Consider the following 12980-nt stretch of genomic DNA (forward strand, 5'->3'; position numbering starts at 1 on the left):
CCATCTTTGTGGGTGTGTGTGTGTTAGTCGCTCAGTCTTGGCTGACTCTTTGTGACCCCATGGACTATAGCCATAGCCCGCCAGGCTCCTCTGTCCATGGGGATTCTCCAGGCAAGAATACTGCAGTGAGTTGCCATTCTCTTCGCCTGGGGATCCTCCCTACCCAGGAACGAACCCAGGTCTCCTGTATTGAAGCCAGATTCTTTACCATCTAAGCTACCAGGGGAAGCCAACCGCATCATAAAGATGGGACCTTACTATAGGATTATTATAATAGTATTATAGGACCTTATGGGACCTTATTATAGGAAGCTCAGTTGTCAAGGGCATGGAAGGGAAGGGAATTTTCATAGAATTGTGAGTGGGGTGTAAAAACCTCTTTGCAAAGCGAACCTGGAATAGCTACCACAATTTTGAATATATACACGTTTTGGCCCCCAAATTTCTCTAGGGTTTACCCAGTGAAAATCACGGCACAAGTGCATGGCATTGCACTTGTGTTTGTTGAGTCAAGACTTGAGTTTTAGCCTAGGATGCACAAAGCTATAAAGCGCATCGGTGCCACCCAACAAAAATAACGCTGAAATATCTCCAGTCATCTTAGCTAAGGGAAAAAAAAAATCCAACAAATAACAACCACCCCGCAAAAAAGCTAAGGCACGTGGACTCAAAAAGGCAGCTGAGCGGCCAAGACCAAGGTCTCAAGGCCCAGCTGCAAATTCCACCCGGAACGCCCCCGCGCTGCGCAAACCTCTCACAGCGGTTCCTCAGCCCGGCCGGGGGGCGCCCCCACTCAGCTCTTCCAGAAGTTTCTGTTTCCCGGAGCTGGACTCCGCCTAGTCGGGGATCAGATTCACTTTCTAGTTTCCCTTTCCCGCTCCCGTCCGCCCTTTAACAAAGACGGCCGCCCTCGTGCGCGGGCCTCGCGCTGCGGTCACCTCGCCCGCGCGCCCGCGCGCCCGCGCCCACGCCCGCGCGCCGCCGCTCAGCCGCAAAGGAGCGGAGGGCGAGGAGAACGCCCGAAGGGACCTGCACCTCCCGGAGCTGCAGCAGAGCCCTGCCACCATGAGGTAAGGGCTTCTCCCCGCCCCCCTCCCCAACTCCCTGTGGCCTTTGTTTTACGCGCCTTTCTCTCGTGTTCCGTTTGCAGGGCAGCGCTGCGGCCCTTTACCGAGCCCCAGAGCCCGGCCGCCGGGCGTCGGCTTTGGGGGCGCTCCCCGCCTGGGAGCCCGGTCCGGGTCCGGGGCGGCTGAAGGTGGGCCTGCCGGGGAGGGTGGCCGAGTGGACCCTTCCGGCACGTCCCAGGCATCCGCGATCGGACTCTCGGGCCGAGTCGGGGGGCGGGGGGGCAGGGGCGAGGCGCCCCGGGGACTTGTCACTTCCCTGCGGCTCCGGTCGCCGCCGCCCCCGGGCCGGTGCGGGAGCTTCTGCGGTGCAGGTCCCCGCAGGCCGCAGCCCCCGCGTCACACGCGTCCGCTTCTGCCATTTTGCCTTTTTGATTCTTGGGTCTGACTTCTCCCCCCTCCTTTGTACCGTGGACACATTGTTCCGGCTCCACCCCATCCCGCGTTTTGTGGGGCTTGCTTCCTCCGTTTCAGAGACTGGCCTGTGGTGGGGCTCCTTGGCCGACCCCTTTTCATCTGGTCCCCCTACCCTGCACGGGGATGGTGAACGGTCTGCATTTAGGAAGCTGAGGCCCGAGGAGGTTCAGATGGTGGGCTCCTGCAGGCCTTACAGCCTTTTGTTCTAAATCCTGACTCGGACCAACCTACTAGTTGGGTGACCCAAAGCAAAGTTTCTTCAACTCGGTGAGGCTGTTTCTTGTCTGTAAAAAGTGATGGCATCCATCTCTTAGGACTGTGGAAATGGTTGTTGCTGAATGCCCAGCTCACATATTTGCAGATGTTGACTTTTGTTATGTTTAAAAATGTCTAACAAATGCCTTACTTCTAGCCTTTGTAAGAAAGGAGGGATGTGGGACGTATAGGGAGGAAAAGGCCGGTGGTGCCCTGCGAGTGTCTGGTGGATGGGATGAAGAGGGGTGAACCCCACTGGGCACTAACTGTCTACCAAGGAAAAGGAAAGACTGCTCCTCCCTGGCAAAAAAACAAACACAATAAAACAGCTCCCCACCACACACACACAAAATTGCCTAAAGATAAATGTTGCCTCTTCAGACACAATAGCCTCTCTCCCCAGCTTCCCAGAGACAAAGTTTAAAAAGTAAGTAGAGTTGAAAAAGTAAAATTTGTCATAGTGCCCGGTTGTGCATAAATTCCATAGAGTGTAGGCAAGGCACTTCCATGGCTGACTGAATGTCCCCTGGAGATCTCAGCCACATGACAAGCCCTGGGCAGCCCTCCCTCCTCATCCGCCTTGGGCAGAGGCAGATGTTCATTTCACTCTGTGGATGGGCAGAGGCTGGTAAGCCCATATTGTGGATCTGAGCAGGCTATTAAGGGCGTGGCATGTCTTGCCTATGATTTTGGTGCACTTACACCAGAGAAAGGAACCACCAAGGGACAGTCATACCATGTTTCCCAGTCAGGACCTTAGGACCTTAGTCCAAAACCTACTTTCAAAATGTAAACAGAGAGCCAGACAGCATGCCAAGATGGAAAAACAAATAGGATAGGGAAGACTGAAGTGGCAGAAAGTTTGGAACCAGTAGCAGGATGGAAAGAACTAGCAGGAATTCCCTCATCAGAAATTCAGGTGCTTTTTTTTTTTAATGCTAGGCTCATGCCTCTGGGTTGAAAATGCCAGAAGGTACCAGTATATAACTGCATTCATTCATTCACTCTGCAAGTATTTATTATTGAGCTCCTCTTATATACTGAAATCATAGATCCTGGGGACACACGGGTGAAAAATATCAAACCAGAACAAAGTCCCTATTCTCATTTAAATGGGGGAAATAGACAACCAAAATTAAGTGGGTAAATAACCAAAAATGAATGAATAAATAACATAATTCAGAAGGTGGTAAGAGCTATAAGGAAAATAAAATAGTGTAGTGGGCTAAGAGAGTGACAAAGAATGGGGGGGATTATTTTAGATACCTTTGCCACAGATGGCCTCTTGGATAGGGAATTTTTGAGCCAAGTTAAAGGACGGAGCTAGCCATACAAGGATTTGGGAACAGAGCTTTTCAAGTAGAGTAAAAACAAGTGTAAAAGTCTTTGAACTTGATATGTTCAAGTTAGGAAGAAGGTCAGTATGTCTAAAACACAATAAAGAGGAGGAAAGGAGAGAAGGTTGGGTGGGTACACAGGTCCAGCATCTTTAGAGGCTTTTAAGACATGGCAGAGGCTAGATTAAGGGTGTTTCGAAGCTAGTGGAAGATTTTAAATCAAGAGACTGACATAACCTGGTTTACATTTTCAGAAGTTTACTAATATTATATGGGGACTAAGAGTAAAAACTGGGAGACCAGATTTTTAAAGGAAATAGTCTTTTAGACTAGCAAAATTGCAGTGGAAATGGGGGGAAGGAAAGTGGATGGATTTGATATATCTGGGTGGTAGAATTAACAGAATTTCCCATTGGATTAGATGAGGGGTTGAGAGAAGAGGAATCAAGAGATTACTTCTAGGTTATTTGGCCTGTGGGACTAAGAGGTACCAAAAAAAGATGGGGAAAACTAAGGTTATGAACAGATTCAAGGAACCCAGATTTCTGTAATGAGTATATTTACTTGAGATCCCAACTGAACTTCTAATTGAAGATTTAAACTAAAAACTAGAAGTCTGGAATTCAGGAGAAAGCAGAGATACAGGACATGCCTAGGGAAATCATCAGCATGTACTATATCTTTTAACTGGTTTATGGGGAAAAAAGAGGTTTTAATTTCCTTACACTAATAATGATGATAATTATATCTTTGATAACTAAGAGTTTTAATCTTTCTTCAGATCAGTTTTCACACATTTCTACTCAGATCCTTTATTGTTTGAAATAATCAATCCTCTCTGTCACTCCACAGCATGTCCTAGTGAGCTCCATCTCAAAATAACTCCAACAATGTAGAATGCTGTGACTTCAGATTGAGGGCTTATGTTTGAAACCATTGTTTTCTTATCCCCAGACTTTTAACTGTCTGGCATGTCTTTCTCAATGAGCAGTTACACAACCTCTACCCGCTCTTTAAGCTGCTCTAAAATCTCTATGTTTTTCTTTTAAGTCCTTCCCAGGCAAAGTGAACTTTACATACATTAGACATAGCCTGTATTTTAAAGCAAATCATTCTTTAACAATAACACCAATTTTTATATGAAAGATGTCATATAGCATTATGGTTAAAAGGCATAAGCTTATGTTTGAATTAGTCAGAAGTAACTTTGAACCTGTGCTTGGCCACTTTATAGTACATAGCCTTGGATATGTAATTTTTACTCTATTTCCCAGTCCTCATTTATAAAATTGTAAAAATAATAAGATGTTATAAAAGTAAATATAATTTGTGTAAATTGCTTGGCACTCTGCCTGGCTTGGGTAGTGTGGCAAGTGAATGGTTTGGGGGGATGTTTTGGGTTTTTTCTGTTTTTTCTTTTTTTTTTTTGAGCTCTCGTCTGATTCTGGAAGTGTGTGTTACATGTGTAACATTTGTACTATTGAGTTGAACCTGTAGTGAACCTAGGTCATATGCATAAAGTTTTCTTCTCAGGTATATCCCTGTTTGCCATTTAATTTAGCTCTTCACCTTAAATAAAACAGGGAAAATTTCAAGTTAAAGGAGAAGTCTAACCTATTGAGCTTAAGGTTTTCTTATACATTAAGCTCCATAGGCCCACTGTCTTCAACTGTCCTGTCACATACAATAACCACTAGTCATATAATATTTAAATTAACTAAAAGTAGATAAAATATAAAATTTAGTTCATAGTTTTACTAGCCACCATTTCAAGTGATCAGTGGTCATATGTGGCTAGTGGTTACCATACTGTATAGCACAGATAAGAACATTTCCATCTTGGCAGGAAGTTCGGTTGGAAAGCTCTGGTCTAGAACCTGCAATCGCTAAAATGTAGGACCTGTATATATGTGTTTATATGTATACATAGATGATAAAAGAAAGAGGATAAATAAGAAAAAATTATAAAGTTAATAATATAAGTGAACATGTCTACTAAATATCTAAATATATTATTAAGTAAGCTATTAATGTTTAAATTTAGTATTTATAAAAATCGGGAAACATTTCATGAAGTATACTATTAGGTTATAAATATGAAGTGGTTTTATTTTTCTGATCACTACTACTAATTCTGTTAATTAATCCAATTCTCTAACTCTTCGGCCACTTTTGGCTATTAGGACAGCTTCTTTCCAGTTCCTGAAACTCAGCCCAATCCATTTTAAAGCCTCAATCTCACTTTGATTCAAAGCCCGCTCCCCTTCCTCCCCAGCTCGCAGAAAATATTGATAGAAGTGCCATGGAGAACAGGAAAATGTGATAGACGAGACTTTAGGATGGCAGGCAAGGTGGAGATGCAGTTTAACCTATGGTGGTCAGGGGTCAGCTTCTTTGAAGAGCTGAGATTTGAGCCAAGGCCAGAATTGTGAGAATAAGTAAGCCCTCTACTTTCCCAGGGCTTCCCTGGTGGCCCAGATGGTAAGGAATCCGCCTGCAGTGCAGGAGGCCTGAGTTCGATCCCTGGGTTGAGAAGATCCCTTGGAGGAGGGCATGGCAGCCCACTCCAGTATTCTTAGCTGGAGAATCCCCATGATAAAGGAGTCTGGCGGGCTACAAGTCCATAGGGTCGCAAAAAGGCGGACACCTCTGAGCAACTAAGCACAGTACTCTCCTAGGAAAAGTTCACAGAGTGAGGGAATAAAAAGTGTATTAAAGTAAACCACCACATAATCCCATTACTCTGGTTTTTTTCTTAACGCTTATTAAAATCTGGAATTACGTTGTCCATTGATTTGTTTACATGTTTATTTTCTGTCAACCCCTATTGTTCCTTCCTCTCCCGTAATGGAATTACCATGAAGAAAAGGCCTTTTTCTATCTTGCTCATTACTATATCGACTACAGCTAGCATATTGCCTGGCATGTATGACATGAGGTGATCAATAAGTGTTTCTTGATAGAAATATTACTATAGTTCTCATAAACATTTATACAAATATGCATACATACATATAAGAGAAAGAGTCCTGTGGGCAGCAGAAAGGGAAATAAATACACACATACTGTTCATCCAATAATTAGAACATTTCCTTCTTGGAGAGAAGCCTTAAGCAGCTTTGTTCTGTAAATTTCTTGTGACCCTTAATAATGCCCAATACTAGATTTAGAAAGTCTTTCCTGACTGCCTCACCACTGCCATAAGCAAAACAAACGAAATTAGGTATATCAATCAGGAATTTGTCAGCTTCGGACAGGAGAAGTCCAGTTCATACTGGCTTAAGAAAAGAGAGATTATTTCCTTAAAAAGGTGGTAGGACAGGGATTGACAGGGTGATCCGGGCAATACCTGGTTTCAGGAATTTAGCAAGCGTCACAAGCAATCTGTCTTTATTCCCAAGCTCTGCTTTTCTCTGTGTTTGAGTCTCTCTTAGGCAGGCTGTCCCAAGGATTTGGAAAGATGGCCACCAGCAACTCCAGCTTATATTCTACCAGCTTAAAATTTTTGGAAGAGAGAGAGTTCCAGCAAGCAAAGCCCCATTTCAGCAAAATTATGTTTTAATTGAATAAATCTGAATAAATCACTGAGGCCAGGGAATGGCTGGAATATTGCGTGCCTTCACACGCTGGAGGAAGTGTAGGCAGCCTGTCTCAAATCACATGGATTGAGAGGAGGGGGAGATGTTGCTCTGCCAAATGAAAGCCACAGATGTCTACAACACTGGACTGTGTGCCTTTCCCGAGTCACTTCCATGCCACTGTATTGGAATGCTGATTTGTAATTGGCTGTGTACTTATAAGCTCTGAATAAGTAGGCCTGTGTCTTATTCACAGTCACACCTCCAGGGTTATTCAGAAGATCTTGCACATAGAAGCCTACCGGTAATGAGTAGATATTTCCTAACCCCTCCTTCCTCTTCATCTTCCTGGTTTCAGAGATGAAACTAGGCCCTGAAGAAATTACACTGTGCTTCACAAAGGGAGTTTAACAACTATTTGTGACGTGAACTGTAAGAGCAGTAATAGGTGACAGTCTTTATTGTTGCCCACAACCCTAAAGGTCAGAAGGATGTGGCACTTAACATTAAAACCTGCTAAGCCTCCTTTTACCTTTTCCACGTTTTCTCTAAATCTTTGTTATTTCTCAAACGTATACTTCTCCCCATCTCTTGGTGTACCTGTTCCTATCTGACTCTGCCTTTTTTCTGTGTGGAGTTCCCTTTCTTTCTCTGCAAAAATTATGTATTCATGTGGCTTCTCTCTCTCCTTCAGTCTTTTTCTTTTTCTTATTTTTCACTTTCTCCTCTTTTCCTTCACTATTCATAATACAGAAATGAAATTTTTATGTTATTTATTGTGTATATATCTATTATTCTTAATTTTCAAAGCTAGTAAATAAAATAATTTAAATTCCCCTCTCTAAAAACAGGTGTTCCTTGTGGGTTAGTGACTGCCTAAAGGAAATAGATACCTTGTAAAATAGAAAATGCTGTTCTCTCCAGAATTGGTTTTGCAATAAATAGTGTGAATTTAATGGAATATTTCTAGAACATACCTATACACAGAGGAAACTAGTATAAACTTACAGAAGCCTAGTGCTTTAACTGTGAAATCGAGTAGATAAAATAGGTTGTTAAGCAAAGAACTATATTTAAGATTTAAAAATTTATTATTTTCTTTATTTCTTCAGAAATTAAAAAGTGTTTTTATCTTTAACAGTGAAATTCCTAAGGACTGCTTGAAGACCATCCTTTTGGAGTTAGAATGTCACTTCACATGGAATTTACTTAAGGAAGACATTGATCTGTTTGATGTAGAAGATACTATTGGGCAACAGCTTGAATTTCTTACCACAAAATCCAGACTCACTCTTTATAACCTATTGGCGTATGTGAAACACCTAAAGGGCCAAAATGAAGATGCGCTAAAGTGCTTGAAACAAGCAGAAGAAATTATACAGCGAGAGCACTCAGACAAGGAAGAAGTACGAAGTCTGGTCACTTGGGGAAACTATGCCTGGGTTTATTATTACATGGATCAGCTTGAAGAAGCTCAGAAGTATATAGACAAGATAGGGAACGTCTGCAAGAAATTGTCTAGTCCTTCTAACTACAAGTTGGAGCGTCCAGAGATTGACTGTGAGAAAGGATGGGCACTCTTGAAATTTGGAGGAAAATATTACCAAAAGGCTAAAGCCGCTTTTGAGAAGGCTCTGGAAGCAGAACCAGACAATCCAGAATTTAACATCGGCTATGCCATCACAGTGTATCGGCTGGATGATTCTGACAGAGAAGGGTCTATAAAAAGCTTTTCTCTGGGCCCCCTGAGGAAAGCTGTCACCCTGAACCCAGATAATTCCTACATTAAGGTTTTTCTTGCACTGAAGCTTCAAGATGTGCATGCAGAAGCCGAGGGGGAAAAGTATATTGAAGAAATCCTGGACCAGATATCAGCCCAACCTTATGTCCTTCGTTATGCAGCCAAATTCTATAGGAGAAAAAATTCCTGGGACAAAGCTCTAGAACTTTTGAAAAAGGCCTTGGAGGTGACACCAACCTCTTCTTTCTTGCATCACCAAATGGGACTTTGCTATAGGGCACAAATGATCCAAATCAAGAAGGCCACTCGCAACAGACCTAAAGGAAAGGATAAACTGAAAGTTGATGAGCTGATTACCTCGGCTATTTCTCATTTCAAAGCAGCTGTGGAGCGAGACTCTATGTTTGCATTTGCCTACACGGACCTGGCCAACATGTATGCTGAGGGCGGCCAGTATAGCAATGCTGAAGACATTTTCCAGAAAGCTCTTCGTCTGGAGAACATAACTGATGATCACAAACATCAGATCCACTACCACTATGGCCGCTTTCAGGAATTTCACCGTAAATCAGAAAATACTGCCATCCACCATTATTTAGAAGCCTTAAAGGTCAAAGACAGGTCATCTCTTCGTCCTAAACTGACAAGTGCTCTGAAGAAACTGGCTACTAAGAGACTTGGGTACAATGCTTCGGATGTGCAGAGTTTAAGTGCCCTAGGGTTTGTTTACAAGCTAGAGGGAGAAAAGAGGCAAGCAGCTGAGTACTATGAAAGGGCCCAAAAGATAGATCCAGAAAATGCAGAATTTCTCACTGCTCTCTGTGAGCTTCGACTTTCCATTTAAGTACACACTCTAGGAAATTAGTTCTAAGCTTTTCTCTCCTTTTTGGGTTCTTATATTTTTGTTTATTGCTTTAATCCATTGTTCATTTATACCTAACTTTTATTGAATGGTTACTGTGTACCTGGCATCATGCTAAATACTTTATATACATTATGATGAATCTTTTGTTTTTAAAAAAATTTTCCATTGAGAAACAGCAAAATTTCAGCTGTTGTAGCTTTTAAAAATCATATGGTCATTATGACTTTATATCCTTTATCTGTGCTATTTATAATAATTTCTGATTAAGTTTTGTCAAAATTTCCATATTATTTATGCCTTAAGTTTAATCCTACACAAGCTTTTGACACCTAAGTCATGAGCACTCTTTCAGGAGTGCAAAATTATATCAGTTAAGCACTTAACTTGCAGCTTGCAAAGATGGAAACTTCCAAGTTACAGATGTTCTGACTTTGATGAGGATATTTAACCACAAGCCTGATAGTTATCTAAAGAATCCTCTGTGTTGGAAGAAAAAAAGTTTATAATAATAAGTTTGTCATCCCTGATGACTTCAATAAAAGGAGGAAAAATTAGAACATGAGAGAAAATATCTTCCCAAATACAGAACTTCAGGGACTCATGAGAAATCCAAAGTATTAACTCCCAGAATGTTCATTAAGTGGCTAGAAATAGTGATGAGAAAAAAACAAGGATGGGAAAATCATTAGTCTCAGTTTTTTCTAGTTGTTTTAACTGGAAGAATAAACCTAAAGCTAATTAGATGGAACTAATTTAATTCCTTCCCATTAAAATTGCAGTATTTTTAGGGTAAAATCATTGAGATTAAAAAGCAGACCAATTGAAAATTTGGGAGAAATAATAAACAAATGGGTAAAATAGATACCCCTAACCTGTTTCCCTAGATTACCAAGATTTCAGTGATTTAGTTTTGGGTCTGAACTGGGTCATTTCTGGCCTTTGGTTAGCTGTTTTAGTATTCCAGAGTTACTTCTGTGAAGCTTTTCGTTTTGTCTGAAGTTTTCAGATTGACATGTTTTCCTATAGATCCTCTAGAAACAGTTAAACCCTGTTTTCAGTTTTAATATTCACCTTGAAGGGTCACTGCTTAAGGGCTCTTATCCCAGAGGACTTTTAAAATTGAGATGTTGCTAAAAGTACGCAGTTATATTTACCACCACAGTATTAGTGGGGAAATGTGCCATATGGTTTAATTCTCTGTACCTCCAATGAAGCTCTTAAAACTAATGTATATATGTGTGTTTTTCACTTTTTCTTACTATGTTTATTTTTTAAATTTCTATTATGGTTTTCATTATTATAAAAGTAATAAATACTCACTGTAAAATTTCACAAAATACAGAAGTGTAAGAATTTAAAAATAAGAGCACTGCCTTCACCCTATCCCAATTCCACATGCCCAAGGTAAACTGTTAATAATCTGATATGTATCCCTCCAGATATTTTTTCTATGCATATTCAAACACACCTAAATACTTCAGTGTATCTCATAAATTAAATTTTTTAGTGTTTGTTTTACTTATGTCCCTGCTGTTTTTGTTTATTTTGCTGTTTTCATTTGTTTATTCAAGAAGGAAGAGTAGGCAAGGAATGATTTTATGTATTTCAGTAATTTAGGACTGAAGTCCTAACCTATCAGTAGAAATATTTGGCCTGTTTTGTAGCAAATGTTTTATTTTGCAGTAAGTCAGTTTTCCCATTGAGAATAATACTATGATTAAGGCTGTGTTCCCAAGTAGAGACTTCACAGTCAATAAAATTACAGTTGTGATAGCAAAACAAAGATACAACTACAAACCTCTATATTTAAACACTAGACTTTTAAGTCTATTAAGTGACTTTAAAATCCGCTAGATACAAAAATTTTGAAATACATAAGAAGCATAACATACTAAGAAAGTATAAAATCAGTATAAAATCATATGAAAAATACAACTCTATTAATCAAATTAATTAACTTTAAATTTTGTCAATAACTGTGCTTGCCTACTTAAAATTTATAAGTATTTAGAGATACTTTCAGACTCTTACTTTTAAAAAAAGACCTCAAACTTCACCTTTATTAATTAACCATCAAATTTTGAATACTGAATTATCTTCCTAAATGATAATTTCATCTTCAGATAGTCCTTATTCTTTGAAATTTGTTTCTTCCATTTAACAGAAGACATCTAGCCTGTCGTCTACACATTTTGGTCTATAGGGACCTCAGAGATCTAAGCCTTCCTAGAGATGACATTTTGCATTAGTTAAAACTCTTGATTGCAAATCAGAAAACTCAGCTAAAATGACCTAAGCAAAAATGAGAATATAGTGGCCAATTTAATAGTCCAGGGACAGCACTAATTTCAGATAAATTTGAAGAGACAAATAAATCACCAAATACATAATGGCTATTGTTGGAAGTCAATGCTGAATAGCCAAAAACCAAATGTCTGCTACATATATCTTAAAGTAATTGAAGACTATTGCCATGTGTCCCTGAAACTTCTTAAGTTAAACATGCAGTTTTCTTCCACCCACACTCATAAGACGTTGAAATCTCTTCCTCATCATGGTTATTTTGAATTCTCTCCATATTGTCCTTATCCTTTGTCTGGGTTTAACTTCATACCCAAAATGAGGCTTTAGGACTCTGGTAGAACTGATCCCTTGTCTTTCTTTTCTAGGGATTATATGTATATTAATTTAGGCAAAATAATATATACTAACTACCTACTTATGTGTAATTTCTTTCCACACATGCCATTTTAAGATATGCCTTTCATATCCTAACCCTGAGCATTTGGCTTTGAAAGTGTTTTATGTTACTTGGTAGCATTCAGCACTTCAATTCAGATGATCCATATCTCTTCAAGAAGTTGTTGAGGAAATGTTTGTGTCTAATAAGCTATCCATTGCAAATAACAGAACAGATAATAGAAACCCCAGGTTAAGCTGTCTTTAATAAAAAACCAGTACATCATGTTTTCAAACAAGGCTTGATCTCAAAACAGTGTGATCAAGACAAAGTCACAGTCTCTCCTTCTCAGGACTGAGTTATCAAATTTGGCTCCATTCTGAGAAAAATAACTGTGGTCCTCATATGGGAGCCACATGCACTCTTGTCTCTATGCAGTGGGAAAGTGCGCATCTCCTCCCACAACCACCTGAGAATGCCAGGTTTGCTCTGATAGGGCCATCTTGGGTTACATCAGTTCAGTTCATTTCAGTCGCTCAGTCGTGTCCGACTCTTTGCGACCCCATGAATCGCAGCACACCAGGCCTCCCTGTCCATCACCAACTCCCGGAGTTCACTCAGACTTGCGTCCATCGAGTCAGTGATGCCATCCAGCCATCTCATCCTCTGTGGTCCCCTTGTCCTGCCCCCAATCCCTCCCAGCATCAGAGTCTTTTCCAATGAGTCAACTCTTCGCCTGAGGTGGCCAAAGTACTGGAGTTTCAGCTTTAGCATCATTCCTTCCAAAGAAAACCCAGGGCTGATCTCCTTCAGAATGGACTGGTTGGATCTCCTTGCATAACCGTTTTCAAATAAGTCATCCCGGCCAAAGAGAAAGAGACCACACAGCTGACCCAGAAAGCCAGGAATGAAGAGAAAGTTGACTTCCCTGGAAGTATATGGGCTGCAAGTGGTAGGGGTGGAAATACCAAGAAAATCAGGAT

At 40.7% G+C, this 12980-nt stretch overlaps 1 protein-coding gene across 1 annotated transcript; it reads left to right on the top strand.

Annotated features, from left to right (window-relative positions):
- The first annotated feature begins 958 nt into the window (after nt 1–958).
- IFIT5 (interferon induced protein with tetratricopeptide repeats 5) lies at nt 959–10778 on the top strand. The gene is made up of 2 exons (XM_068961336.1): nt 959–1070; nt 7853–10778. The coding sequence occupies exons 1-2, from the start codon at nt 1066–1068 to the stop codon at nt 9294–9296; spliced, it is 1449 nt and encodes a 482-aa protein (XP_068817437.1). The 5' UTR covers nt 959–1065; the 3' UTR covers nt 9297–10778.
- The last annotated feature ends 2202 nt before the right edge of the window (nt 10779–12980 follow it).

The sequence above is a fragment of the Capricornis sumatraensis genome, chromosome 23, assembly GCF_032405125.1.
Source record: "Capricornis sumatraensis isolate serow.1 chromosome 23, serow.2, whole genome shotgun sequence".
In the NCBI taxonomy this organism is placed as follows: domain Eukaryota; kingdom Metazoa; phylum Chordata; class Mammalia; order Artiodactyla; family Bovidae; genus Capricornis; species Capricornis sumatraensis.